This window comes from Sitophilus oryzae, unplaced genomic scaffold (genome assembly GCF_002938485.1).
Source record: "Sitophilus oryzae breed Bouriz unplaced genomic scaffold, Soryzae_2.0 scaffold_1494_pilon_pilon, whole genome shotgun sequence".
Taxonomy (NCBI): domain Eukaryota; kingdom Metazoa; phylum Arthropoda; class Insecta; order Coleoptera; family Curculionidae; genus Sitophilus; species Sitophilus oryzae.
Window position 1 is genome coordinate 1,470,039 of NW_022146163.1, and position 27,837 is coordinate 1,497,875.

General features: G+C 34.4%; 1 protein-coding gene across 1 annotated transcript in view; it reads left to right on the forward strand.

The window, feature by feature from the left end:
- The first annotated feature begins 2,044 nt into the window (after positions 1 to 2,044).
- Positions 2,045 to 27,837, forward strand: part of LOC115877590 — a 48,921-nt gene continuing 23,128 nt past the window's right edge. The window contains exons 1-9 of the mRNA XM_030893837.1: positions 2,045 to 2,432; positions 5,333 to 5,530; positions 10,434 to 10,619; positions 10,684 to 11,054; positions 15,284 to 15,352; positions 15,419 to 15,587; positions 16,466 to 16,636; positions 19,203 to 19,359; positions 21,861 to 22,131. Coding sequence (XP_030749697.1) covers positions 2,273 to 2,432; positions 5,333 to 5,530; positions 10,434 to 10,619; positions 10,684 to 11,054; positions 15,284 to 15,352; positions 15,419 to 15,587; positions 16,466 to 16,636; positions 19,203 to 19,359; positions 21,861 to 22,131 — 1,752 coding nt within the window. The 5' untranslated portion in view covers positions 2,045 to 2,272. The remainder of the gene's footprint in view (positions 2,433 to 5,332; positions 5,531 to 10,433; positions 10,620 to 10,683; positions 11,055 to 15,283; positions 15,353 to 15,418; positions 15,588 to 16,465; positions 16,637 to 19,202; positions 19,360 to 21,860; positions 22,132 to 27,837) is intronic.

The window sequence follows — 27,837 nt, forward strand, 5'->3', positions numbered from 1 at the left end:
ATGTCTCAAAAAATTATTTAAAAATAAATCAATTTCTTTTTAAATTTTCAAACTTAAATAATTTGGTTATTTTGGACTTATTTGGAAAACGGTAAAAAGAAAATATGTTTCTTTTATCGAGATCTACCAGCTCTGAAAATATTTGCATTTATTCAAGATTCACCCTGTAGAGTAATATCGCGTTTTTTATAACTGTTACTGTCCATCGCTGATTGAGTCACGATTTTTTTTGTTTGTCCTTATGCATACGGCTTTTTAAATAAATAAACATGACATTCCATCCATCGACATGCATTACGATGATATTTCTTTGTCAAATTCCATGCCTGTTCCGGGTTGTCTGCCGGCATTTTAGCCACGAGAAAAATGTCTATCAACAGTTTAACACGTTTCTTAATAATAAATACAAGCTATTTTCGCAATTATAACACGTGTAAATATTTTTAGTGTCAAAATGTCACCCTTTCGATTGGCCGTCCTCGGTTTAAGCCCCGGGATCGCGCTGTCAGACATGACTAGTTACATGTCTGGTCATGGTTACACAAAAGGATACTTCACACAAAAAATTAGCCACGTAACGATGATAAGGTTTTATGTAGCCAGCTCTCCGTCTATTAGTATTATTTACTACACACACCGGAAATGTCTAGGGATATTACAATTTTATCCAGCCATCGTCAGAAATTGTATTATTTGCATTTCTCATACAATAAAATTAAAATAAACAAATAGTTTACAGGACGTATTGAAAATAAAAATGCGAAATTTTCCGAATTTTTCAAATTTACCTTGACTTTTATTGAACTCAAAAAAATTCACACTTTTTTTTTATTCTAAACTGTGAATTAAAAAAAAAGTTAAAACCATTTCTACTTAATAAAGGGTATGGCCTCCTCTACTGTTCATTACAGCCCTACATCGTCTCTCCATGCTCCTGATTAGGTTGTCGATCTCTTATTGAGGTACAGCCTGATGCATTCACGGCCCGATCCCTACGAGTTTCACGAGGCATACCCATTCTCAAAATCCTTCTTTGGACCGCGTCCCATACGTGCTCGATGGGGTTGAGGTGAGGAGATTGTGCCGGCCAGGGTAAGATGTTTAATTGATGAGCATTGATAAACTCACTTACCACTCTGGCTGTATGAGGCCGTGCACTTCCTGAACATGATCCAACCGAATAAGATTTCCCGGTTCTCTCCATACCCTAAGCCTTCTCGAATCCGGATGAATTCCAAAGCGTGACTCATCCGTGAAGAGAACATTGGCCCATTGTTCATTCGACCACTGAACATGATCTTGACCCTACAAATATCGTACCTCTCGATTTCCTCTCGTTAAGGGTTGAGCTCTCCAGGGGCGTCTGCTTTTTAAGTTGACCTCTCTTAATCTATTGCGAACAGTGTCAGGACTAACGGTTACATTATGTGTTTCCTGGAGAATTAAACTAAGCTCTGGTGCTGTAAGAGTCGGTCGGCGTCGATCATTTAATTGTAAAAAATGATCTTGCTGAGGGGTAGTAATGCGATGTCGCCCTGTGTGCCTTTCAGCAACATCACCACTTTTAATGTAGCGTGCACTAAATCGCGATATTACACTTTGCGTTGTATTTCATGCTCTAGCTACGTCGATTTGGCGCATTCCAGCTTCGAGCATACCCATGGCCCTTAGCATTTCGTCTCTGTTAAGATGTCTACGCTCTATAATGTCGTTTAATACTAAACAGAGTTATTTAAATGAATTCTGGCCAGTTATCATAAAAACATAGCCAGTACAGGTTAAATTCGAACAATTGATGCTAGGTGCTTTTTATACATTTGACAAAAAATGCACAAACACTTCTGCAAATATCTCAAATTTAGAAATAACTAGTGTGACTATTTCGTTTCAATCGAAGTAGAAAGAATCGGCCTACAAATATGTGGTTGTTTATTCAAAACATTTATTTTTAACTTTAATATAATGATATCCCTAGATTTTTCCGGTGTGTGTATTTAGTTTTGAACCTTATCGGCTAAACACGATAGTAAAGATAAGCTATATAATTATTTTGTCTCATTTCCTTCCATTCAATCGTGTTGGTATTCTTATAATAAAAATACGTATTATCTTTGTTTATAAACAAGTTTCGTGTATTATTAACATTAATCGAAATAGATGAGTATACCCAGACTTATCCAACCTGTTAACAAATTTAAGTGGGAAAATTTTAAGGTTATACCACATTATTATACACAAGAATTCAGTAAGAGAAAAATACGCTTATTAAAGAATGTCGCCGGTACTTGTTTATGTAGCAATCGCAGTTGCCTTGTGCTGGATTACGGTGTATTGGAGAAAACGCAATATCGTCAAAGAAAAATTGAAATGGATTAAAGAAGTGCCTGGTTTGCCTTTACTAGGCAACAGTTTGGAGTTTAGAGATCCAAAAAGTAAGTAATATATTTGATTAATAATAATTAATAATATAAATAATTCAGATTTAAGGATTGCAATAGTATACTAAACAAAATAACGTTGTTTTTGTGCAAGGTTACTATGTATATTAAACAAGTTGCCTTGTAACTTTTGGATTTTGGACCAATAGGAGGGAGGCTGCAACTACGCCACAGGGATGCTACAGAACGTATAAAATCATAGATAAAGGAATAAAAAATAAAATGCAACCGACAAAGAATAACACACAATAAATGGGCAATACAATAAAGAAAACACACATCGAACAACTGAAAACTATGAATGCCATACACTATAAGCAGGGGCGGATACAGAAATTTATTTTAGGGGGGGGGCAAGTAAAAATTAATGTAGAAAATGCTTTTTAAGCAGCCATTTTTAACCCAAAAGCGTAATATTTAACTCATATTTAATTCATAGATTTTAGGGGGGCCCGCGCCCCATAGGCCCCCCTCTGTATCCGCCACTGACTATAAGCAATAAAGTACACAATGAATATCGATACGGAAATGCACTGTTGGACTGTCGGCAGTTTTTATCCCTTCATCTCTGAGTGGTAGCATTCCTATGACGTAGTAGATGACGTTTCCGATAATGGCGGATCGAGACAGAGAGCTGGCTATATAAAAAACCTTATCATCGTTACATGGCTAATTTTTTGTGTGAAGTATCCTTTTGTGTAACCATTATGAAATAGTCATGTCTCCAATCAAGGTTCCAATCCAATTTGTTATCGTTTTATTAGTTTTTTTGAGTTCATTAACCTTCCAAACAAATTATAAGTAAATTATGTGGTATAAGGTCATTATTACATACTGCTTCGTGTTTTGTACAGGGTGGTTCACATTTTGATCGTCTGATTGCAATATATTTTTTGCATATACTTAGTCATGCCACGCCCTTTCCTAATTTAAAGTTCAATAAAACACAAAGTTCACTTAATCTGAATGAGTTGCATAGAGGCCACTAGCTTTTTAATTTTAACAGCCGGGTGGTCGGAGTTCAAAGATATTAATAAAAGGGCGCCACGAGATTATACTCTATGAACTCGGCATAAAAGATGTTCCTATTAAGTAGACTTCAACACTAACCTCGAACTGTTGAGTGCAACTACCATGAATTTCAATAATTATACTATAATTACTTGAACTTAAGTGACTCTAACTTAACTATGAGACTAGACTGTAAATAATACTACTAAAAATATTTAAGCAATTTATTAAAATATCAAAAAGTTTATATTTAAAGAAATGAAATTGAAGTTAAATGAAATGTAAAGTGAAATGAAATTTAAATCAATAAGTACTAAACTTAAGACGTCAAACCCCCTTATCTAACTTAATACTAGATACAAACACGGTGGTTTACATAAATCAAATCTAAAATTATACTAATCTAAACAGTCTTACTCTAATCGATGTACAATCTTGAAACAACTCGGAAGTTCCTCCGGCTGAGCTACGGTGTATAGCTATGGGGTGGCTACAGCAGGGTACAGCAGCTCGGTGTACTGTCACTGGAGCCCACGGATGTCAGCAGACATACAGATGAAAGGCAAGTTGTTGAGGTTTCAAATGGTGAATATAAAAACCCTAAATAATATTGGTTGTCTTAGAAAAGAGATTAAAGAACAAGGACTAGCACAACGTGAATGAGTTAATAAAGGTAATAAAGAAGGACTATTCAAATCTGAACTTTACCTCAACGAGGGTTTATGATGTCCAACGTGTACCTCTACACGGACAACAGGATGGAATTCTGGATTGTTCTGTGCACTACGGTCTGGGTCGGTCTTCTTGCTCTACAATTACGAACAACCAAATAAGATTTAAGCAAGATAACACTCAACTAATCTTTCTACACCACGTGGGCGTGGAAAAATCGAAAACCAGTCAACAATACGAATAAAATCAGTTGAGCATTGACTTAGAATAGGCAGAAGAATTATAGCATACCTTGGAACTATGCGGGGACTTCTTGGGCACGTGGAATCGGGATATCGGTCGGAAAAATTTGGCTATTTAATCCCTTACGGAAATTGGTCGGTGGTCCATGTAAACTCAACAAAATCCAACCACGTCTCTGACCAAATGTGTTTCGGAAGCCTTAATCCTTCTTGACGAAGACCTGCTATTCACCAACAGGGAATGCTTCACGAAACGGCAGCCAGTTCTTTTCGACGATATTCTGACGGTGGATACACAAGAAGTGATGCAAGGATTCGATTTCCTTCACAAAATCAGATTTCAACCGGAAATCTGCCTCCAGGATATAGATAGAGAACTATATATCTTGACTAGTCCAACTCACAAAAAGGCATAAATAAAAAACGATGTTCTAGAATATTTTCTACTCAGCCATATTCCATATCCGGTCAATGAACGAACTTAACTCACAAATTCCCACAATTAAATGAACGAATTGCACACTGCGATCCACATCAAAAATAACCAATTTAACTACGATATTTTATCTGATAATTATAAAATTCCAATAACCAAAACAAAGGATAAATAAATCCAAAAACATCTGATTTGATCTGACAGTGACAAGTGACGAACAGGTGATGATCAAAGATATAGAGAGATGGACAAAAATTCTAATGCTGGGCCAGTGACAATATTGTGGAGCTGAAGCCAGTATAATATCGCGGTGTATATTCAGTTGCATAATGGTAAAATACTAAATAAAATAATATATAACAATAAAATTATAGTAAACATGATGCAAAAATAATAGTTATTTGCGATAATTTATGAGCTAGCACACGGAGGTCGTTGCGAGGAAATTTGACTCTTACAGTCACTTTAAATTTTTTAAAAATAGCAAACGTCATATTCAACGATAACACTGAAAATATCTATTTTCGTTTCAGCAATTCTTCCTAATTCGCAGAAATATCTAGAACAAAACAATGGACTTTTTCAAATTGCGATTGGAACGAGACCTTTGATTATAGCTTCAAATTATAAATTCTTGGAATGGCTCTTATCATCTACAACTCTGCTAGAAAAGTCGACAGACTATCAGTTTTTGCACAGATGGCTCGAAGATGGAATACTAATAACACACGGTAATTGATGTAACATGTATGATGACCTTTATCCATTTGTAATAAAGGTATAGTAGAATTCAAAGTAAAAAATTCCAACAAAAAGCACTTGACCCCCATTCCCATTTAAAATTGTAAAGGTGATATCTACCCCTTCTAGGTGGTTGAAAAAAGATGGCTAAACATATTCATTAAAGTGCCACCCTTACAAAAAAAATGACGTTTCTTTCCGATTGCTTATATTTTTAACTGCAAGAAAGATATTAAGGGTGAGAAGTTTTAAAATTGACACAGTGTATACAACTGTATTTCAAAATTAAATAATTCTTCTCCTTCGATTAAATTTACGTATGAAATTGAGAACGATAGATTACAAAAGACAAGACTATCAAAAAACATTAAAACTGTAGTGGATCTATTAACAGAGCATTGTAAACTTAATAGGTATCTAACGCTGATGTGTTCAATACACGGTCGGCATTAGTAAGAATTTGATATTGTATTTAATAAACACTTCATAGTGTATGGTACTATACAGGGTGAGTTTCTTACGATGTTCTCTATGGGTATCTCGGAAACTACTGGAGTCGGTTAAATGGGGAAAGAATTGCAGGTTTGTGGGATCATAAATATGCGCCTTTTAGATTTTTGAAAAAGTTCGTGGCTTACTAGAGATTTCGAAAAAAAATTTTGGCTATTTTAAAAATTGTCCCTAATTCCATTCTAATCTATTTTAGATAAAACGTTTTCAGATAAAAATTGTAGATAATAACATCCTTAATAAAATCGCGTTTTCCGTTTTTTTTTCTAAAGCTTGTCATTTTTGACATGTAACACAAACATATGTTTTTTTAAATGGAAACCATAGTTGGCCATGATTTCATAAAAAGCGCATTTTTAAGTTTTTTAGCGATATAAGCTATAATATGGTTTTTTCGAAAAATTACTGAGTTATCGCCAATTCTTATCTTTCTTGACTAATTTCACTTAGTTGATATGGTATTTCTGTTATGATTTATAACTTGTAAAACGACAGAATATTTTATTAAACGGTTCTTTACAGTTTACATTAAACAAACTAAAACTTAAAAGAATAATATCACTACATACACATTAAGTTATTTTAGAAAATTTTCAAAAAATTCGCCATTGTTTTGAGTTCATAAAATAGTCCAATCAGTGGGGGCCATTATCGGCCTCTGCCATACAAAAGGTGGTGTAGTAGCAATTTTTTAATATGTTGTTAAGATTTAAGTCTTGATGCAAAATCTAAGTTTTCGACCTTGGGGTGCGACCGCTCGAGCCGCCATCTTGAATTAAAGATGTAGTAGAACAAAAAACTGTATTTTCCAAAATATATCCGCAGCGGTTAATCTTACGATCAAAATGTTGGAATAAAAGTATAGATATCGATATTTTTTCGATGTATCAAGTATAACGGGACATCGTAAAAAGGGCGGAACAATTTGGGTGGAGTAATAATTTGGGTGGAGGCAAAAAGGGCGAAGAACGTTTCCGAAAAGTACATTCAATATGCACGAAATCCCTACGGTTCACATTCAGTCGTTGTTTTTAATGGATATCCGAGTGATGGAGCCAAAAAGAATGCCAAGGCCGCAGAAAGACTTCGCCGATCGAAGAAGCATATGTCTGCGGATGCTCTCTTCGATGAAACAATGCCCGTTCAAGTTTCCCAGGAATTATTTTTAGCCAACGAAAACAATAAAGGCCGTTTAATTTCGATGCTCACCTAAAAAAGGTGCAAGCTGCTATTACTGTCAACCAGGTGGAAGAAGATGCTGATGTGTTGATTGCCAGAACAGCGATTTCCTTGTGCCCAAAATTTGATGCTGTTTTCGTAGTTGGGGAAGATGTTGACCTTCTCGTTTTGCTGACAGCATTGGCACTGTCGTCTCAAGGAAACATCTACTTCAACCAGGAAAAGGCAAAATTGCTGAATGAATAGTTTATTAAACCATGAAAAAGTAGCTGAGAACGTTCTGTTTCTCCATGCTTTTAGTGGCTGTGACACGACATCGTCAATCTTCAACCAAAGAAAAATAAAGTTATGTTCGCTTCTCCAGAAGACAGCAGGACTCAGTGACACCAATGGCATTTTTAAACATCAGGATGCAACACCAGAGAACATCGCAGATGCTGGAGTACGCTTTCTCGTTGCTTTGTATGGTGGAAGAAGACACCTTAGAAGAAATCCGCTACCAACGTTTTGCTAGATCAACCACAAAAAGTAAATCCAATCTTGCTTCATTGCCACCAACGAAGGGTGCTGCGCGGTATCATTCTTTCAGGACATATCATCAAGTCCATAAATGGTATGGAATCGAGAAAAAACCTGAAGACTGGAGCTGGAAACTGGACAGCAATGGGCTTGTTCCACTCACCATGACAAAACAAGCAGCACCCGACAACTTATTGAAATTAATTTCATGTACTTGTAGAAAAGGATGCGGCGCAGCATGTGGTTGCATGAAAGCTGGGTTGAAGTGTTCCGTTGTATGTGGCTTCTGCAGTGGTCAGTCATGCGAAAATGCCCCGGAGGTTCACATCGACATTGAGGACGAAGATGACCGAGACTTAACAATGGAAGAGCAATATATTCCCATAAGCACCGATTACGATGACACCGAAGACAATACTCAAAACGTTATTAATAACCGACCCGGACCATCAAAAAAAAAAGAAAACGCTAATAAATCGCCATAGCACTACCTTATTTTTCAGTTTTTTATGTTGTGCGTTATATTTCAATGAGACATATGAATGGCACTACCTCACCAGCCGCTGCTGTTTATACCTATGTAAAAAATAGCGAGAATTTCGGAAAAATTACAAAATTGGGGAGTTTTTCTATTTTTTTGGAAAATATGTTCAACTTTTTGTCACTGTACCTTCTATCCAAGATGGCGGCTTGAGCGGTCTCACCCCAAGGTTGAAAACTTGGATTTTTTGTCAAGACCCAAACCTTAACAACATATAAAAAAATTACCAATACCACTTTTTGTATGGCAAAACACCCCACTGACTGGACTAAAAGCATCTTTTTGAAAGTGAATTACATACTAGCTTTTTCACAGAACGGCCGATCGACTTCGTTAAATTTCTCGTTATTAAATGTACCGCCTCTTCGAGTGCCTCTCTTAATTCATAAGTTATTTTGGAAATCTGGTTGTTAAGCATACCGCATAAAAAAATCCAAAATGGGTAGGTCAGATGATCGAGGAGGTCCATGGAATTGGTCCACCTCTTCCTATCCCTGAGTTTGCTATAATTATGATATAAACAATTTTTACCTATATTTAATTAATAAGTTTAACTTATATCCATGGCTTAAGTCATGGCCAACTATGGTTTCCATTTTAAAAAAAAACATATGTTTGTGCCCTATGTCCAAAAAGGCAGGTTTTTGAAAAAAAAAAAACGGAGAACACAATCCCATTAAGGACATGATTATCTGAAAACTTTTTGTCTAAAATAGATTATAATGGAATTATGGACAATTTTTAAAATAGCCAAATGTTTTCTTCGAAATATCTAGTAAGCAATTAACTTTTTCAAAAACTGAAGGATGCATATTTATCAGCCCACAAAACTGCAATACTTTCCCCGCTCCGACTCTCTATCTTAAGTAGTTTCTGAGACAACCATAGAGAACATCGTAGAAAACTCATCCTGTATATATAAAAAATATCCTGTATGGTATTTATATATACAGGGTGGCCCATCGAAAACGTTCCGCAAGGCATAACGGCCAGGGTAATTTTTTTTCAGAAAATTCCAAAACACGTCAATTTTGTTTGTGAGGGGGACAACTTTTGCCTCAAAAATTATTGCTAAATCTTCAACCCTCTAAGTGGGGGTGTCATCCCCCGATTTTTTTCAAATGGGAAGGGGGGTCAAGTGGTACCGCATTGAAAAGGGCTTTCTATTCTCTATACTTTCCTGCTTCGTTTTTGAAGATCGGTCGAGTCGTTGGGAAAATATGAAGGATTGAAATTTGAAAAGTTTATTTAAACATTTATCAGAGTAAATGATAAGGATAAATTCCTTCGACCAATTTGCTGTTTTTTCTTATTATTTCTAGATGTTTGCAATCGGGTTGCGCAGATATTCAATGCACGCCATCCTGACAAACACCTTTATGGCAAATTGTTCGCCAGTTAGTAGCAAAATTTCGCGAAACTGGTTTCGTTATGAATAAAAAGAGGCAGAGGGAAAATCCTGTAGTAAATGAAGCTATGGAGGTATTCGTATTGGGCCAAGTTGCCATGGACAGTATTCTGAGTACAAGAAAATTAGCCAATAAGACCGGCGGGAATCGTGCAAGTTTCCAAAGGATATTGAAAAAACACAAGTTCCACCCGTACAAAATTCAGTTGGTACAAGAACTTAACGAAGACGATTTTGATCGCTGCTTGCAATTTTGTGAAACTATGAGTGAACGAGTGGCGAATGATAATAATTTCCTATTTAATGTTTTTTTTTTGGATGAGTGTACATTTTTTTTGAACGGTGTAGTTAATCGGCACAACTGTCGGTACTGGGCTGAGGACAACCCCAGGGATTTTCACGAGGTGCACACACAAAACCCTCAGAAATTGAACGTGTGGGCTGGTATTTTTGGAAATTCTATTGTGGGTCAGTTTAACGATATTGAGAAGAACTTCAACGTACAAGTCACAGAACAGCTATCTAGCAACTACCGCACCTGATCGTTCAACGTTATGACAAGGGAAAAAATGCGTAAACATCTAGAAATAATAAGAAAACACAGCACAAACCCCCCTCACAAACAAAATTGACGCGTTAAAAAATAAATACCCTGGCCTTTATGCCTTGCGGAACGTTTTCGATGGGCCACCCTGTATATAAATACAATACCACATTCTACATAATATGTTTATAGGACCCACATGGAAGAGAAGCCGTAAAATACTTACACCAACGTTCCATTTCTCTATTCTGGAAGAGTTTGTAACCAAATTTGACAAATCTATCAAAACCCTGGTTAATTTATTGAGTAAAGAAGTCGATAAAGACAGCATAGATATACAACTATTCATGAAGAACTACACGTTGGACGTTATTTGCGGTAAATACCTTTAAAATATTCTCTATTTCTTTCAAACATTAATCCAAACCCTTTAATATTACAGAGACAGCTATGGGAGTTGATATTGACGCTCAGCTCAATCCAGAATCTCAATATGTTAAAGCGGTAGATGCTATGTGTTCAATAGTGGTGGAAAGGGCTTTCAGTCTACTCAAAATGAATGATTTCATATACAGGTTTACTGAAGAGTTTAAAAAAGAAACGAAATACTTAGAATATTTGCATTCAATATCAAATTCAGTCATTGAAAAAAAGAAGCAGAAGTTGAGCGATAGAGAAACAGATAAAACTGATGAAGTAGGAAGAAAGAAGAGAACCGCCTTTTTAGACTTGTTATTAAAATATAACGATGTAAATGGCCAGAATTTGTCTGATAAATTTATCAGGGAGCAAGTAGACACGATAATGTTTGCGGTAAGTTTTTTTTTATTATTATACATGGTGAACTAGCAATTCGAAGAAAACTCTATATTAAATTTCTTATTTTCAATGCTAAAAATATTTTTGTTAGTAAGTATGCAGGGTGCTATTTTGGTATCTATAATATGTTTGTATACCGGGTGCGTCTTAAAAGGAGCTCACCATTATAACTTTTTTATTTTTTTCAGATAAAAACACGAGATTTGGTATGTGACATAAATTAGGATTGATTGACATACTCAGTTGTTTTTGGTCACTGCCTGTTTCACCGGAAATTACTGCAACTTTTGATTTTTGAATGGTACCGTCGTTTTTTTTACTTTATTAGATAGAAAATCACACTCTGAATAGAATGACAAATCATATGTCAACTTTTGACATTTTTTCATATGGTTTATTTGAAATTGTAACATGCGGTTCATAACGACAATTTGACTCGAAATACCAAGTGTGCGGTACCAAAAACACTAGACGACCAAATCTATTTTTCCAAGGCTCCTTAATTAAAAATTAGTATTTTTAACACAGATATGGCTCTAAATTAAATTTTAAAATAATATTTTTTAAAGCGAAAATGTCAAAAGTTCACATATGATATGTCATTCTATTCAGAGTGTTATTTTCTATCGAATAAAGTAAAAAAATACCGAGGATTTAAAAATCAAAAATTGTACTCATTTCCGGTGAAACAGGAAGTAAACAAAAACAATTGAATACGTCAATCAATCTTAATTTATGTGATATACTAATATACCAAATCTCGTTTGTTTGTCTGAAAAAATAAAAAAGTTATAGGGGTGAGCCACTTTTGAGACGCACCCGGTATATTGCGGTTTCCGAGATACCAATGCTCCTATCCCGAATTTGTAGCATCCTGTATAGGGTGATATAAATTAAAACAATAATTTTGAACAAATAAGTAAGTAGAGGTAGAAGGGGGTTTCACCATCAGTGGAGGGTGGAGGGAGCGCACTGCGCATGCGCGTAAATCAGCTAGGAACATGTAAAATACGCTAATAAACAAGAATAAACAGGTTTGAACCGCTTTGAACAGCTTTAAAACAGAAATAAACAGGTATGAACAAAAAATGAACAGGTCTGTTGTTTTAAGCTAAAAAGCGGTTCAAAGCTGTTTTAAAGCTGTTCAAAGCGGTTCAAACCTGTTTATTCTTGTTTATTAGCGTATTTTACATGTTCCTAGCTGATTTACGCGCATGCGCAGTGCGCTCCCTCCACCCTCCACTGATGGTGAAACCCCCTTCTACCTCTACTTAAGTAATTTCTTATATCACATAAATGAAAAAAATGCAAGACCCCAAGAGTCCTTCATGCTTGGTCTTGTAGATCAAACGCTAGTCATGATCATGAGGCAAGACAACAACCAAGACCAGACTCGCACTCCACCTAGGTGCAGATCAAGATTAGATATAGCTGAAATTTATTACTTATTGTAAAACATCGAAGTGATAAATAAACCTCGTTTAGGATATAAAAATGATCTATAAAAATTTTACTATAAAATGAGAAAAAACGACGTTTATTAATGTTATAAAATTCATGGTGTGTCATTAAGAGTCCATTTCACTAGTCCGAAAAAGTAGCAAAATAAGCGTTCGGCATTTAATCTTTTATGTAAAACTGGCTAGGTATTTTTACACAAATGAAGAAGGAAACTAAAGATAAAGGATTATACTATACATACATACATACATACATACAGCAAAATAAAAACACTAAATCACCACAATACACCAAAACACTTTTACTTTTACACTGGACGCGCGTTTCGCTAACCTTGTTAGCATCATCAGCAGATGATTATAAACTAAAGTACAATCTACAAGTTGAGCGTTTATATACTCGCTCAGTGGGCACCGAGTGGGCGTGGCAAAATCTAGCCAATCGAGTCAGAGCCCACTGAGCGTAACAGTTAGATTTCCGCCACTAGAGTAGTAGGAACAAAGAACTTGAAGGAATTCTACCGTTATCTCTGTTCATACTATCTTTACATTTATTAATTCTGATGCTTTCATATGCATCTAATTGCCTGTAATTTGAGACTTGTTTAATTAATTTTAAATTATTAAGATCTATACAATGTTCTTTATCAACAATATGTTCGGCAACGTAAGATTAATCCGGTCTACCATATCTTATCTGAGCTAAATGTTCTTTAAATCTAGTTAATATTGATCTTCTAGTTTGCCCAACATATTTCTGATTACAATCTTTACAAGAAATTCCATAAATACCTGACCTTTCCAGTGGAGGTGTTTTATCTTTTGGATTACCTAATAATTGTTGTAATTTATTATTAGCACTATACACAAGTTTATAATTGACATTCTTAAAAAATCCTTTTAGACCACGGGATAACTCTCTATCAAACGGTATCGAAAAATATTTAGACGTATCTTTCTTCACTTGAAAAGTCGAATTTTCAGAAATCATTAACCTATACCTACGTTTTCTAATTAATTTATCAACTAGTGAAGGAGAATATCCATTACACTCAGCTACATTCCTAATGTAATCTCTTTCTATTTCATATCTTTCGTTGGAAAGTGGAAACTAAGTAATCCATGAACTAAGAAATTTAAACTAGCCATTTTATGTTCAATACTATGATGTGATTTATTAGAATATATCTGCGTGTGGTCGTATTTTTCCTATAGATATCAAATTCCAGGCAATTATTAGTATTTCTAATAACTAATACATCTAGAAATGGTAATCTGTCGTTGTTCTCACTTTCGTGCGTAAATTTAATGGAAGGAAAACGATTATTTAACTTAGAAATAAAATTATCTATGGTGTCTGAATGTGTGTCAAAAACAGCAAAAATATCATCCACATACCTAAACCATACTCTTGGAAAATACTCAAACTGATTCTTAGCCTCCACTTCAAACCTGGTCATGAATAAATTAGCCAAAAATGGAGACAATGGATTACCCATTGCTGTACCTTCCGCTGTTCAAAAAGTTGTTATTAAATTGAAAACAATTTTGTTTCATACATAACGATGTAAGCTCAATTATATTCACTCACAGTTTTGTTGTCGAGACCATTTGCGTTCAGTAATTCCTTCAAGTAGCCTAAAGTATGTGGAATTGGAACACTTGGGAACAACGAAGATACATCAAAGGAGACCAAAATTCCACCTTCATGCAATGTTATATCTTTAATTTTGTTAATGAAGTCAATATTATTTTTAACTGAGAAAGAAGGTTCATGATCAGGTAAATTTTCGAACTCCCTTGACAACCATTTTGCCAAATTATAAGTCGGAGAACCTACAGCCGAAAAAATTGGGTGCATAGACGGTTTATGAATTTTTGGCAAAACATACAATTTTGGTAATGAGGGATTGGATATTTGCAATTTCCTCTTTAAAGAAAGATCAATAAGGGTGTTACATTCTTTTAGAGTTTTTTTAACGTCTGCTACCATCTTAGACAAAGGATTCTTTTTCAAATTTATGTAGGGGCCATTATCGATTAAGTTGTTAACCTTATCGTAATAGTCTTTTTTATCTAACATACATACATACATACATACATACTGCCATTACTCGCTGACGAGTATTTGACACGCATCAGAAGATGGTCACGCAAGGCGTTTTCTTTCATGAGCTTTTCTGTGACTGAAAAGCCCGATACGTGATGTTATCTGTCTACCGCACTCCAGACATTCAAAAATCTCATTATACTATATTCGTATTGTAGCACACTTGTAGCAACTTCTTTATTTTTAAGATTTTGATGGTCAAGCATCATAAAAATATTCCTTATGTTTGGACTAAATTTTCTCGAAAATAAAGAAATAATTTAAACTTCCGTTTCAATACGGAAATAGATTGAAGTTTTGTGATTACAGTGATATATTATTTATGTGGTTTTGTAACAAATTGCTCGCTATTTTAAGGCAAATGCTCAATCTCTGCAAATCTTAATCAAGCCTTAATCAAAGCACGTGTATTTGGAATTTTGGGTGTGGCTTAACACGATAGGATCGGGCTAAGCCTTAGGCAGATTTCTGAAATATAATATATATTTCCTTCGGCCACAAACCCGCTTTACCCGACCCCTGAGAGCGACCCGTACAGTACAGCGTAATAAACTCATAACAAAGTCGATCACTCTGTAGATTGGATTATGTTGGCTTCTATTTTCTTATTGGATATAAACTTAAAATAGTAATATTTTTACCTTTATTTACAGGGTCATGACACAACAGCGATGGCTCTGTGTTTCATTCTGCATTGTTTGTCGAATCACGCTGATGAGCAGGTAGCAATAATTCTTTAAATAACTACTGTGAATATTTATTCTAATACATAATGTTTATCTTTACAGGAAAGGGCATACTTGGAAATTAAAGAAATATGTGAAAATACAGATGTCATATCATATTCAGATTTGCAAAACTTAAAATATCTAGAGTTGGTTATTAAGGAGTCTTTAAGGCTTTATCCCTCTGTACCTATTTATTCAAGACGGATTAATAAAGAAGTCATATATGATGGTATGTTGAACATATAAGAAATATAATACGGATCGATACCTTCTTCGTCTACTTATTTGAGATCTAGTCGATCTGTTAATTTTAAGATTCCCTCTGTAGCAGTTCGTTTGCCAACTATCTTTCCATCTTTTTGGAGGTCTTCCTGACTGTCTCTTACCCATGGGTTTCCCTTCAAGAGCGTGGTAGCCTGTTTTCTTCCATGCGTTTTACGCGTGCGAACCATTGTCGTTTTCTTTGCCTATCCCATCTCACTACGTCCTGTCTTCCACATTGTTGTCTGATATTTATGTTTCTAATTCTGTCTCTTCTAGCAGTCTTCCCCATGGTTCTTAGGTTCTTCATTTCAGCGAATCTTAACATGCTTTTGGTTTTGTTTGTTTCCTCTCGGATTTCTATGCCATATGTCATTATTGGTCTAATGCAGGTATTATAAATTTTAATTTTGCTGTCTGTTTGCCTGAAGGGGTTTGTCCACACTATTTGCCTCAGACATCCTGACATGGCCGTTGCTCTGAATATTTGGCTTCTCAGATCTTTCTCTGGATCATGGTAGTACGACATATTTCTATTTCTAGGTATCTAAACTATGCGTATGATTGCTCAATAATTTTGTTTTCTACTACAAGTTTGCATCTTACCGTAGAGATACCAAATATAATAATTGTTTAGAATGTTTCAGGTCAATTTAATTTACTTACCAATCAGTAACTTCTGAGCAAATATCTATGCTATATCTAAGTCTCCATTACAAATAATGTCTTAAGCAAACAAGTTATGTTTCCATTCCTCTATGACTTTCTTTGTCAATATGTCCAACGTATAATTTAAATTTTATATTTAAATGTTTTTTTTGCATTTATTTATTATCCAATTTTTAGGTGACAAAATCCTTCCAGAAGGAGTGACAATAGCAATTTGTGCTTATGCAGTCAATCGTAATCCTGAAGTGTTTAAAGAACCTGATAAATTTATTCCAGAGAGATTCTTAGATTCAGACATCAAACCTTTTTCTTATCTACCGTTTAGCGCTGGTCCCAGAAATTGTATTGGTAAGTCAAGAGTTTATTTCACTAATACCCTAAAGACTTTTCTTAATTGAGGATTATCTACAATATAAAAATATAAATCAAATATGTATGTTTAGAATATCCACTAAACTTAAAAAGTTGTCTTCCAAAGTAATCTTGATTTAACGTTTGCTTGAAAGATTAAAAACAGACAATTAAAGCACGACCAAAGACGTATACGTAAACGAATCGTTTGATCTAATCGATGTTGAACGTAAAATTGAGCCTCTAGTTTGATTACCTAGCCCTCAGACCTGGTTAGTTATTTGAGTTATTTATCTTATTATATATTTATTTGGTTAGTTATTGAGCCTATAATAAAATACATTTGATAATCATAATATTAAATATATTAATAACTCATTTATTATTCTATATTTTAGGTTACGTATCGATAGATACAAAATACATACATTTTGTGTCGTGCTTTAATAGTCCAATGATGAATTATGAAATACAATACCTATCTTCTCTTATTGACTGACTGTGTCTTTCAATGTGAAACTTTAAACGTTTCCATTTTTTAATCTTGATAAGTTCAGTTTTGTAATTCCTGATAAGATGAGATCTCTCTATGTAATAATCCTTATTTTTATAAAAGAATAATGATTATTGAGAATATTAACATACATTATCTTCTTCCCAAGTAGCAAATTTTATTTTATAAAGGCTGTATAAACAGCTATGTGATAATTTTTATAGGATACCTCAATTCATATAACGTGCTATATGACCTTAATATGATAGCTTTACAACCAAAAAAGGCCCATTTTTAAACAACCGTTTAGTAGTATAGAAGTTCTATAAAAAGGGTATACAACTATTATGCAACTATTTTACACAGCGTTATTTGACTATTATAAAACTAGTTTTATTGTGTATTACGTGGTCACATCTAAGAAACAGAACAATAAAAACATTTGATCATTTAGCGAGGTACAAGAGTATTTTATTTTTTACCGAAGAATATTAGGAGCAAATTATATTTTAAGCGTGTCGTAAAATGAATCTAGAGGATGTGAATTGTTAAAAAGGAGACTTTACTCGACAATGAAAATGGCGGGTAGAGCCAGAATGTACAACAAATATGTAATATAAGAAATCATTAATAGGGTTTGAAAAGTAGGGACAATTTTTGTTGCGCCGAAAATTTTACTGGTAGATTATAGGTATGTATTTGGCAAAAAATGAAAGCGCTTTAATTTCGATTAAGGTTTACATATAAATTTAAACAATAAAATAAAATAAAATTTTCAAAAATTCTTGTTTTGAATTTAATTAAACACTTTATTACTGTTATGTGGGAATCTCATCACAAAATAGGTCTCAAAAATAACATTTTACAATTTATTTTGATGGTTTTAATTTTGCTTCATATAATGGCGGCCATAAGCCATACAAAAATTCTGCCTTAAACATGGCGAATTATAATGCAACCATTTTATTATAAATGAATCCCTTAAATAAGTCTTTATTGTAAAATAAAACGGTTTAGGACAAATATCTATCATTACGCAGAATTTCCAGGCACTATAGAACTATTTTGGACATATTGAGATTTGTGACAAATAGATGTTTGCCAAATCTCATTTGCTTAGTATTTAAACTAACAAACATGATCAGATTTTCATGGATTCATGCACGCAATGCATTTCATGCGTGCTCGACGAGTGAGCGGCAACCTAAGGACTTGGAAAAACAACAATAAAACAATACAAACATTACTACAGTAAAACTTTTACATCAACGTGGCAACAATGCTTTGAAGAAGCCAGACAATCCGAGAGATTTTTGAGAACCCAGGGAATTCTCGGGATTATTTGCCGTAATTTCGAGGAGTTTTTTCTTACATGCTCTTTATAACTACCACTGCGTTTGTTAACTTTTTTCCAACTTTGTCCAGAATTCATAATAGCTGTGATTGATTATACTCGTATGTAGATATTAATTTAGCAAACAACAACAAACTAGGTATACCATTTAATTTAAAATGAGGTTATATTATACATTACCAGTTTTATAATGCAGATATTACAGCGAATTTATTTTGTTAATCACAATTTTATCATATAAGGCTATATAACTGGTGTTGTATACAGCACCGTAGTTTAACGCAATAAAACATTCAACGTAATACAACTTTATTAAGACAAGTTTAAGTAACTATTATATGATCTTGTGACTACTAGTTATATGAATATTATAGAACTCTTACACGGTGGGTATGAGTCTAATAAAATAATATGTTTGTTATCATATAGCATTGTCTTATTAAGTGTTATATCATACTAAAAGAAATTATCGTTTAATGCGTTATAGGATACGTTGTAAAAACCACTAGGTTAATAGTTTAATATGACAACTTTTATTAAAAAACAGAATGGTCGAAACCAAACGCTTAATAAAATCAAGCAGTCCTTAAGACAACGCTATTCGACTGTTATAAAATAATTCAATCCTTTTAGAATTTCTTTTTGCTACTTGGGTTATGTGTCAAAAAAACTTGGACATGTTGCAAATATTATTTATATTTTGTTTTAATTTTTAGGCCAGAAATTTGCTATGTTGGAGATGAAGACTACTTTAGTTAAATTGCTGCTCAATTTTGAAATATTACCAGCCATTCCTGAACATAAATTAATAATATCAGCAGAAACGGTTTTAAAGTCAAAGAACGGTTTTAGAATAAGACTTAAAAGGAGAAAGTGAGAGAATGTGTTGCGTAAAGAATTCATATATATCTCAAGATAATTTTTATATTTTTTGATTTAAAATAAAGATTAATATGGAATGTTGTTTGATAAATATCCAGATTAACCTAAGTTGTCATTGTGGTTTTCTGTTCCATTTCAATAGCCTCCCATACACCAGAATATTTGGCTCGCGGATTTGGTCTGCACTTGGTCTGCAGATGAGGCTGTATGTATGTGTGGTGAATCAAGTCAGTGTCAGGCTAAGCCTGTGGTGGACCAAGCTTGTCGCAGGTCAAATCCGCAGACTTAATATGCCAGACGAGTTATGTGGGATTTTTACCTCACTAAAACCTAACCTACACCTCTGTCCTCTCTCCAGGAACGTTCTTTCCCCGGCGGCACTCTTTGTAAATACTACTTCGCCGGGGCGTTCTTATTTGGTGTTACTGCTGTCTATTCTTCGTAGGTGGTGCGAAGATCCTTAAGTATGGTCTCAGCATACTCCGCTACCTTGTTCCATGCCGATTGACTCTTCAGCATGCAGTCCACTATATTTTCTGGGCTGATGGACAAGCCCAGATTTCTCTCGAGTTCCGTCCTTATCTCCTCGTATAGAGGGCATCGGAAGAACACGTGCTCCGCATCTTCGGTCACCACGCGGCAATGGTGACAGTTCGGGGAGTCACTTCTCTTGAATCTGTGCAGGTATGCTCGAAAGCATCCATGCCCAGTCAAGAGTTGGGTGATGTAGAATCCAACCTCCCCATGCACACGGGTGATCCATTTGGTGACATCCGGGATTAGTCGATGTGTCCACCGACCTTTCATCGAGCTGTCCCATCTCACTTGCCAGAGACGATGACTTTCAGGCCTCTCTTCTTCGCAGAAGACCTGTCGCTGCTCGGCTTTCTTCTTACGATGTTGTCGCTGGCGTTCTCCCGCCAAGATGTCGATAGGTAGGCATGATGCCACTACACTCACTGCATCCTGTGATACCGTCCGGTATGCTGACGCCACTCTGATCGCTGAGAGTCGGTGGACTGATGTCATTGTCCTGCGATATGTTTTTAGTTCCAGCGATTCTGACCACACCGGTGCTCCGTATAGCAGGATGGAGGTAACTACTGTTGCAAGTAATCGTCTCCGGGATTGCCTGGGGCCTCCGATATTGGGCATTATCCGTGAGAGTGCGCCCTGAACTGGTCTCGCCTTCTTGCTGACGCTGGAGATATGCTCCTTGTAGTTGAGCCTCTCATCCAAGACCACTCCAAGGTACCGGATATGGGGTTGCGACGTGATATCATGGTCGCCTACTCTGATGGTGATGGTCTCCATTTTCTTCCAGCTACTCACTAGGAGTGCTTCAGTTTTGTGCTCCGCTAGCGATAGATCTGCCGATTGCATCCACTGTCTTATCCTCCTGATGGTGATGGAGAATGCAGCTTCCAGCTCCTCCAAGTATATCGCCACAAGGACAACCGCCACGTCGTCCGCAAAAGCCACGAGTGTTGTGTTGGCCGGTAATTCAAGGTGGAGCAGACCGTCGTACATAACATGTGGATAAGCGGTGCGGATAAGCTGCTTTTTCTCGTTTGTATGTGTCACCTCAATAAGACAAGTAATGTCGAAGAAAAACAAAGTTGAAATGTATGAAGAGTTAACAATTCATTTACTAGGTATTTAGTAGAGTTTCCGGAACCGGAGCTGTTTTTCGAAACCGGGAATTTTGTTACCGCGCTTCTTAGAAACCGGGATTTCCCGTTTTTTTCGGTACTTCCGGTACTGACTAATTTTTGTTCAATGGTGGTGCAGTTCATCAATCAGAAAGCAACCCAACTAGCACACTTATTTTATAATTTTTAACTTTCGGTACTATTCTGTTTTATAATTACTTTATTAATTCTCTTCAAAAACCATTTTGTTGTATTAAAATTGCAAGTGAAATATTTTACTTTTTAAAATGATTTTGCTTTATAAGTTAGTCGTAAGAACGTTCTTCAAGAAAAAATAGCGAACAGTCTTACGGCAAATTTTAATTCTGTTTTATAAACATTTATACAATGTATTTTATACGACATTTTACCTTACCGAACAAATTTGTTTTATAATAAATTTGTACCGCTGTTACTCGACACTATGTCATTCGTTTGCGAACATATATAAAATTGTTTTATTAAAGTCATGCGAGATATTTATACAATTATTTTATAAAAGTTTTCTTCCTGATATTATTGCCGACAACATCATATTTTACTCAGACAATACCTTTAAAAAATGATTATATAATTAATACAAACACTGTCATAATAAAAACCTAATGGAATAATTATAAAACAAAAATAATTGTGATGACACAAAAGCATTTGTTAATATATTTTTAAAACGTATCGACATTTTTGCACGCCATTACTTTCTACTTTGATCTTGTCATAAAATACTACAGCTTTATCATATCAAAATCTCAAATTATTAAAAATAATAAAGAAACATAAAAGAAGTGGTGCGTTTTACAGAAGGGCAAAAAAGTGTTACCAGAATATCCTAGCTACCGAAGTTCGTGAAACAGTTGATCTATCTGTAAAGGAAGACTCAAGTGAACAAAACGTTTTCTCTTCAATTGCTGATGAACGAAGTAGTTCCACTGAAAATTATGCTTTTATTAACGAGGTTCAGAAGAGAGATCTCAAAGAAGAAATAAATAACTGGGAAATAGAGCTAGGTGAATTACGTGAGGATGAGGAACATTCTGAGGATATAGTCAATGCAGAAAAAAACACAAAGCTTGTAAACAATATTAGAACGTGGGCTGTGTCTTTTAATGTACTACATGTGGCGCTAAGGGCTTTATTTAAAAATATAATATAAATGATGGCTTTCCTAATATGCTTCCCCAAGACCCTAGAACTTTTAAGCCTCAAATTAGGATAAGCCTCAGAGATTAGGTTTCTGAAACAGATATGTTGCACTAAACACAAATTAGTTCTGTTGTTGTCGCATCTACGACATATTTATATAACGGTTGCAACCGGAGCAAATAATCAACATAGATACTAACCGTTTTGTTAATGTTTTATAAGTGTTTTATATAAAACAATTAATTTGAATATGCGTCATATGGGCGACTATTTACTCCTGGGCTTATGCGCCACCTGGAGGAACGCGGACGTATGGAAACGAAAGCAAAAACCTATTGAGAGATATCAGAGCCGGAGTTAGGTAAATTTCTTTTACCCTTGACCACTATGTATATGTAAAATAGACAAAAACACAAGATATTAATATGCAGTAAATTACGTACATACACGGTGTCCCATATAAGAATGCACAGTGTGCATTGCACACTACAGGGATCTCATAAACCAGAAGATTACAAAGATGATTAAATTAGGGAAAAGTTCCGCCTTGCTGAATCCTGCAATATGATGTTTTAAAATTTTTAAAATTCCGAAGATATTTGGGAAACACCGAATTTTCCCGATTTCAATCTTATTTTTTTCTCATTTTATTTGAAAAGATATGCGACAATGCAAATTTCACATTCCCATTGCTACTTTTCCTGCTCTACAAGTCATAGATAAATGAAACAAGTTTAGATTGGAAAGTACCCATAAGGACAATGTAAACACTATTTGGCGCTATTCTTGCAACGGTCGCGACCCAAAACTTTTGAAAATTTCGGAGCGGTTCGGCTTTTTCCGGAATTATATCGCCAAATATTGTTTATTCAAATTTACTATTATTTTCGTTTAATTTTATAAATAAAATACAGTGTGTTGCATACAAGAAACTTTATTTTATATAAGGACGCATGTATGAAATACCAATGAAACATCGGAAACCGACGTTATGCCACGATCCACGATGGTTTTTGCAGTTCACAGCACAGTTTTTAAGTTTTTAATGCCACTTTTTCAGAATTATCACCGGTTGGAGTAAATAAAACTTGAATTAAACTCACAAGATAGCAATAATTACTTTGAAAATGGACGCTATAAACACTTTTCGGAATTTCTTTAATGAGAGCGGTTTAGATTTTGAAAGATTATTATGATTTTTGAAAATTCTGACTTTGACAAAAGAAAAATTATTTCTGTTTTTGTTTGCCGTTGTTCTTAGCGACCGCTATAGCAGCGCCAGATCGCGTATAATGGTCGCGACCCAAAATAATTTCGCGACCTAAAATTTTTACGGGCTTTCCAATCTAAACTTGTTGCATTTATCTATGCTACAAGTTGATGTTATTAGATTTTCAATCTGACGTTTTGTTTTTTTCTTAGCAACCATCAAGATTTGTTTCTTAGCAACCATTCAAAATAGACCTATCAACCCTTATATCATTGAATTCGTCTCAATGAGCTCTATCGATATTCATCAAAATATACAGGGCTTTCCATTTAAAAAATTGAAGTACCACGTGATATCTTTTTTTATCTATCCGTTACTTTACGGACACAGTGTATATTATGTACATACTGTAAACAAATCACACCGAAAACTGTGCGATTTTTTATTCGTACGTTAAAAGGCAAAGAAAATGCACGCATTTTTATATGCAATTATTAGCGATTTCAAAAATATATGCGAAATTTCTGGAGTTTTAATTACGAAAATCGTTGATATTACATCAAAAACTTATTGGCATTTAGAACAAAAATAAGCATTACCATAGGAACATAGGAAATTTTTATTTCATTTTGTGAGTACGTTATCATTATTAGTACTGCCAATATTGCAACGCGAAAATTGACACATGTCAAGCATTAAAAAAAAGTTTAATGATGTTAGTGCAAAAGCCCAATAAGAAAGTTTGTAAAATATTATTTTGAAAGTGGCGGCACGCTGTATGTCATGACAGATTCCTTCATTTTGTATCTTATCAGTATCAGTAAGGCCAAAACTTCAACTCGAAATTTGACAAATGCATAGAGTTAGTGTGAATATTACATAAGCTCTTTTATCTACACGTATATAATATGTTTTTTTTTTCTGAAATACGCCCCTGTTTAACTAAAACATTGCTTATAATTTAAATATTTTATAAAAATTTCTTAAAGATCAAAAACATTTTATACGAACACCGAAGGTGATAAAAGTATTTTATAACATGGAAGCCATTGTTTTCGTCGTTTCCACTTCACCTTCCGACGGCCATTTTTAAACGCATTACAAAAAATCATTTTCCCACAATAAAACGCCACAACTCTGTAGTCTAAGTATTTATATAGTGGTCTAGGATGGATCCTTTAGGGTATTTTATTACAGTACAGGCCAAATGAAAGAAAAACACGAAATAGTATTTTTGATTCTTTCTCTTAAAACTCAAAAAGAGTTAACATATATAAGGCGCTTGAAAATGTTGCTATTTAAATACCATACATTATACAAAAAAAAATTTCCTCGCAGTAAAATATCAATCCTCAGATGGCATACCGAATTTCTTACCTAATATTGGCTATTTATGGTCAGAGCTTAATGCAATATGGCTGGTGTACATTCAGACATAACTATATATTATGTTTTTAGAATTGTGACAGAAGACGCGATATTTAGCTTTTTTGTTCTCAGAACAGGTATAACAAAACAACTTTTATAAAAGTGTTTTATTCTAGCTCGGTAATTGTTGTATAATTGTCATAATTTTGGTAAACTATTTAACTCTGTAACTGTTTTCAATAAAAGTGTTTTGTAATTGTTCCAAATAATATTTTATAATAATTTTGTAAATGTTTATGTAATTGTCCGGTAAAAGCTATGGAAACTATAATAAAACAAATTAAAGAACTAAATTTCTGCACAAAAGTGCGCCCTTTTTGGGTTTATAAGCATTGTATAAACGTTGTTGAAATGTTTATCGCAATACTGTTAATTTATAAAAATAGTTCTGTAAACGTTCTTACGACATTTTTAAAACAGAAATTGTTAGTTGGGAAGGGATGGGTTTTCAAAGTAAAATGGATAAAAAATTGAGATTTTTAATGAAAATAATATCAAAGTATTAAATAATCAGTCATGAAAAATTAACATGAACACAAACATGAACAAAAGTAAAGAAAAAAAGTATAGGTAACTTAAATTTCACATCAAACAATATAAACCAACTTAACTGAATTTGAGACAAAAGCCCTAAACTATTGAATTAAAAATGCAAATATCTATTAAAACATAACAAAATAAATATTATAGGAACTTCAAATGAGAAAAGAAGCAAGAACAATAAGAAATAGCGTCAATACTTATTTAGAAGAGTTTGATTTCGACCGCTATAAACTATCAAAGGACTTTCTCATGTCGAGCTGCTCAGTACCTTACACAAGTAACAGAAATTTTATTTGTTGATGCATCAGGAAACTGCGAGGTGCAAGACTACAAGATTTACTTTTTTGCAATGCAGTCTCCAGCAGGAGGCATTCGAGTTGGGTGTATCATTTCTAGTAGTCAGAAACAAGAATTATTTAACGAAGCCGTTAAGAATTTAAACGCAATCATGCCTCAGAAAGTTTCTCCAAAAATAATATTAACCGACGATGATCTCAATGAAAGAAGTGTTTTAAAAAAACACTGGCCACAGGCAGAGCTCCTGCTTTGTTCCTTTCACGTTTTGAAGGCAGTATGGAAATGGTTGACTGCATCGAAGAACCTAATCAAAAAAGAAGACAGGCAAAGACCATACACGAACTTTAAGAACATATTAACTTCAACATCAGAGCTTCAACATCAGTTTTACTTTTTTAAGTAAACTCGCAATGTATATAATGGATTGTTCTTTGAATCTAAAACAAACATTTTGTCATCGTTATACTTAAAAATTGCATTTCAAGAAGTTTGAAACCGTTCCCATATCATTTTTTGTTCTTTTCCTTCAAATACTAACCATTCACGCATCTAACCATCAAAATATTTAAATTACACCTAGTGCTTAAACAGGCATTAAGTGCCAACGGGCAGTTGCGATGCTCATAATTTGCTAACGCTTCGTATATATCGAAGTCGTATTACGTTGGCAGAATATGAATATGCGGCCCGGTTCTGTGATGGCCAAAAAGATCTGAACTCTAATTTGAGTTTCCGGAACCGTACTAAAATATTTTCGTTCAATGATTGTGGAGTTCGTCAAACAAGCAAGGAATGGTTCTCAAAAGTAAAACCGATAAAAAATTGAGTTTCAAATGAAAATAATATTAAATTATTAAGTCATGAGAGAGTAAACATGAACACAAATAATGAACACAAGCAAAAAAAAAAGAAAAAGTAGCTTAAAAATTACACCAAACAACATAAACCAACCTCGAAATCAACTTAACTAGATTAGAAAAAAAATGGCGCCGGGAGGCACGTGTAGCCGCCCATATCTAAAATATGTTAATAAAAAGTTGGTAGGCAGTTCTTTTAGTTTCAAAGTAAAGGAATTTTTCCATTTTTTTATCTCAAAAACTGCGACTTAGACTGATTTTGATATTATTACAAATTTTGTTGCAAATATTATTCCTAATCTTAAATTGAAAACCGCGTTTCGCTAGCTACTGTAATTTTGGAGTTACGATTTTTTAAAATTTTTAACCCCCTCCCATACCCCCTTACCAACCCCCCACTCCCACCAAAAACTAATTGCCCGATTTTCGGGTGTCACAGTATTTTTGTGTCGAATTTGGGTAAAATTGGTTTAGCGGTTTTTGAGTTATCGTGTTACAGACGGACACACAGACAGACGGACAGACAGACACTATGAAAGTATTTTGTATTTAGGTCATTTATGACCCAAATAACTCATTTTGAGTGAAATTAAAAAAACTTTTTTTTGTCGATCTTAATAGCCTACCATACCTGTTGATAAAATAGACTACCATACCTATTGGTATGGTCGGCTAAAAATAACATTTTCAATTAAAGATGCAAATGCATATAATATATAAATATATATAAAACATAACACAACAAAATAGAACTAATACATTCAGCAATATTATACTAGATAGTAAAATAACATATTTAAACTTCAATAATTGTTAATAAACTTCAGAAGCAAGAAAAATTAGAGATAGCATTACTACTTATTTAGAAAAGTTTGATTTCGACCTCTAGGTTCTTTGATGTTTTAAGAAAACCGAGAATTCCCGGTACTTTTGGTACCGGGATTTCCCGGTTCTGAACCCTATACTATTTAGTACGAATTATGTTCTGTTGAAAAGTGGCCTCAACCATAACCATGAATTAACTTAAGGCTCATTTACATTTGTCACTTTGGATGTACAACTTGGATGAATCATCTAAAGTGATAAATATAAATTGTCTTTCATCACTGTTTCATCCAAAGTGTACACTAAAATTGAACGATGAAACAAGTTGACGGTCTTCCTACTTTTGTTGAAAGAAGCGTTCAACGAACCGTTGATTCATCCAGATTGAACGGCAAGTGAAAAATGTAAACAGCCGACGCCGACCCGTTCGGCCAACTTCAAAATATGTAAACAAGGATGTTCAATTTAGATGAAT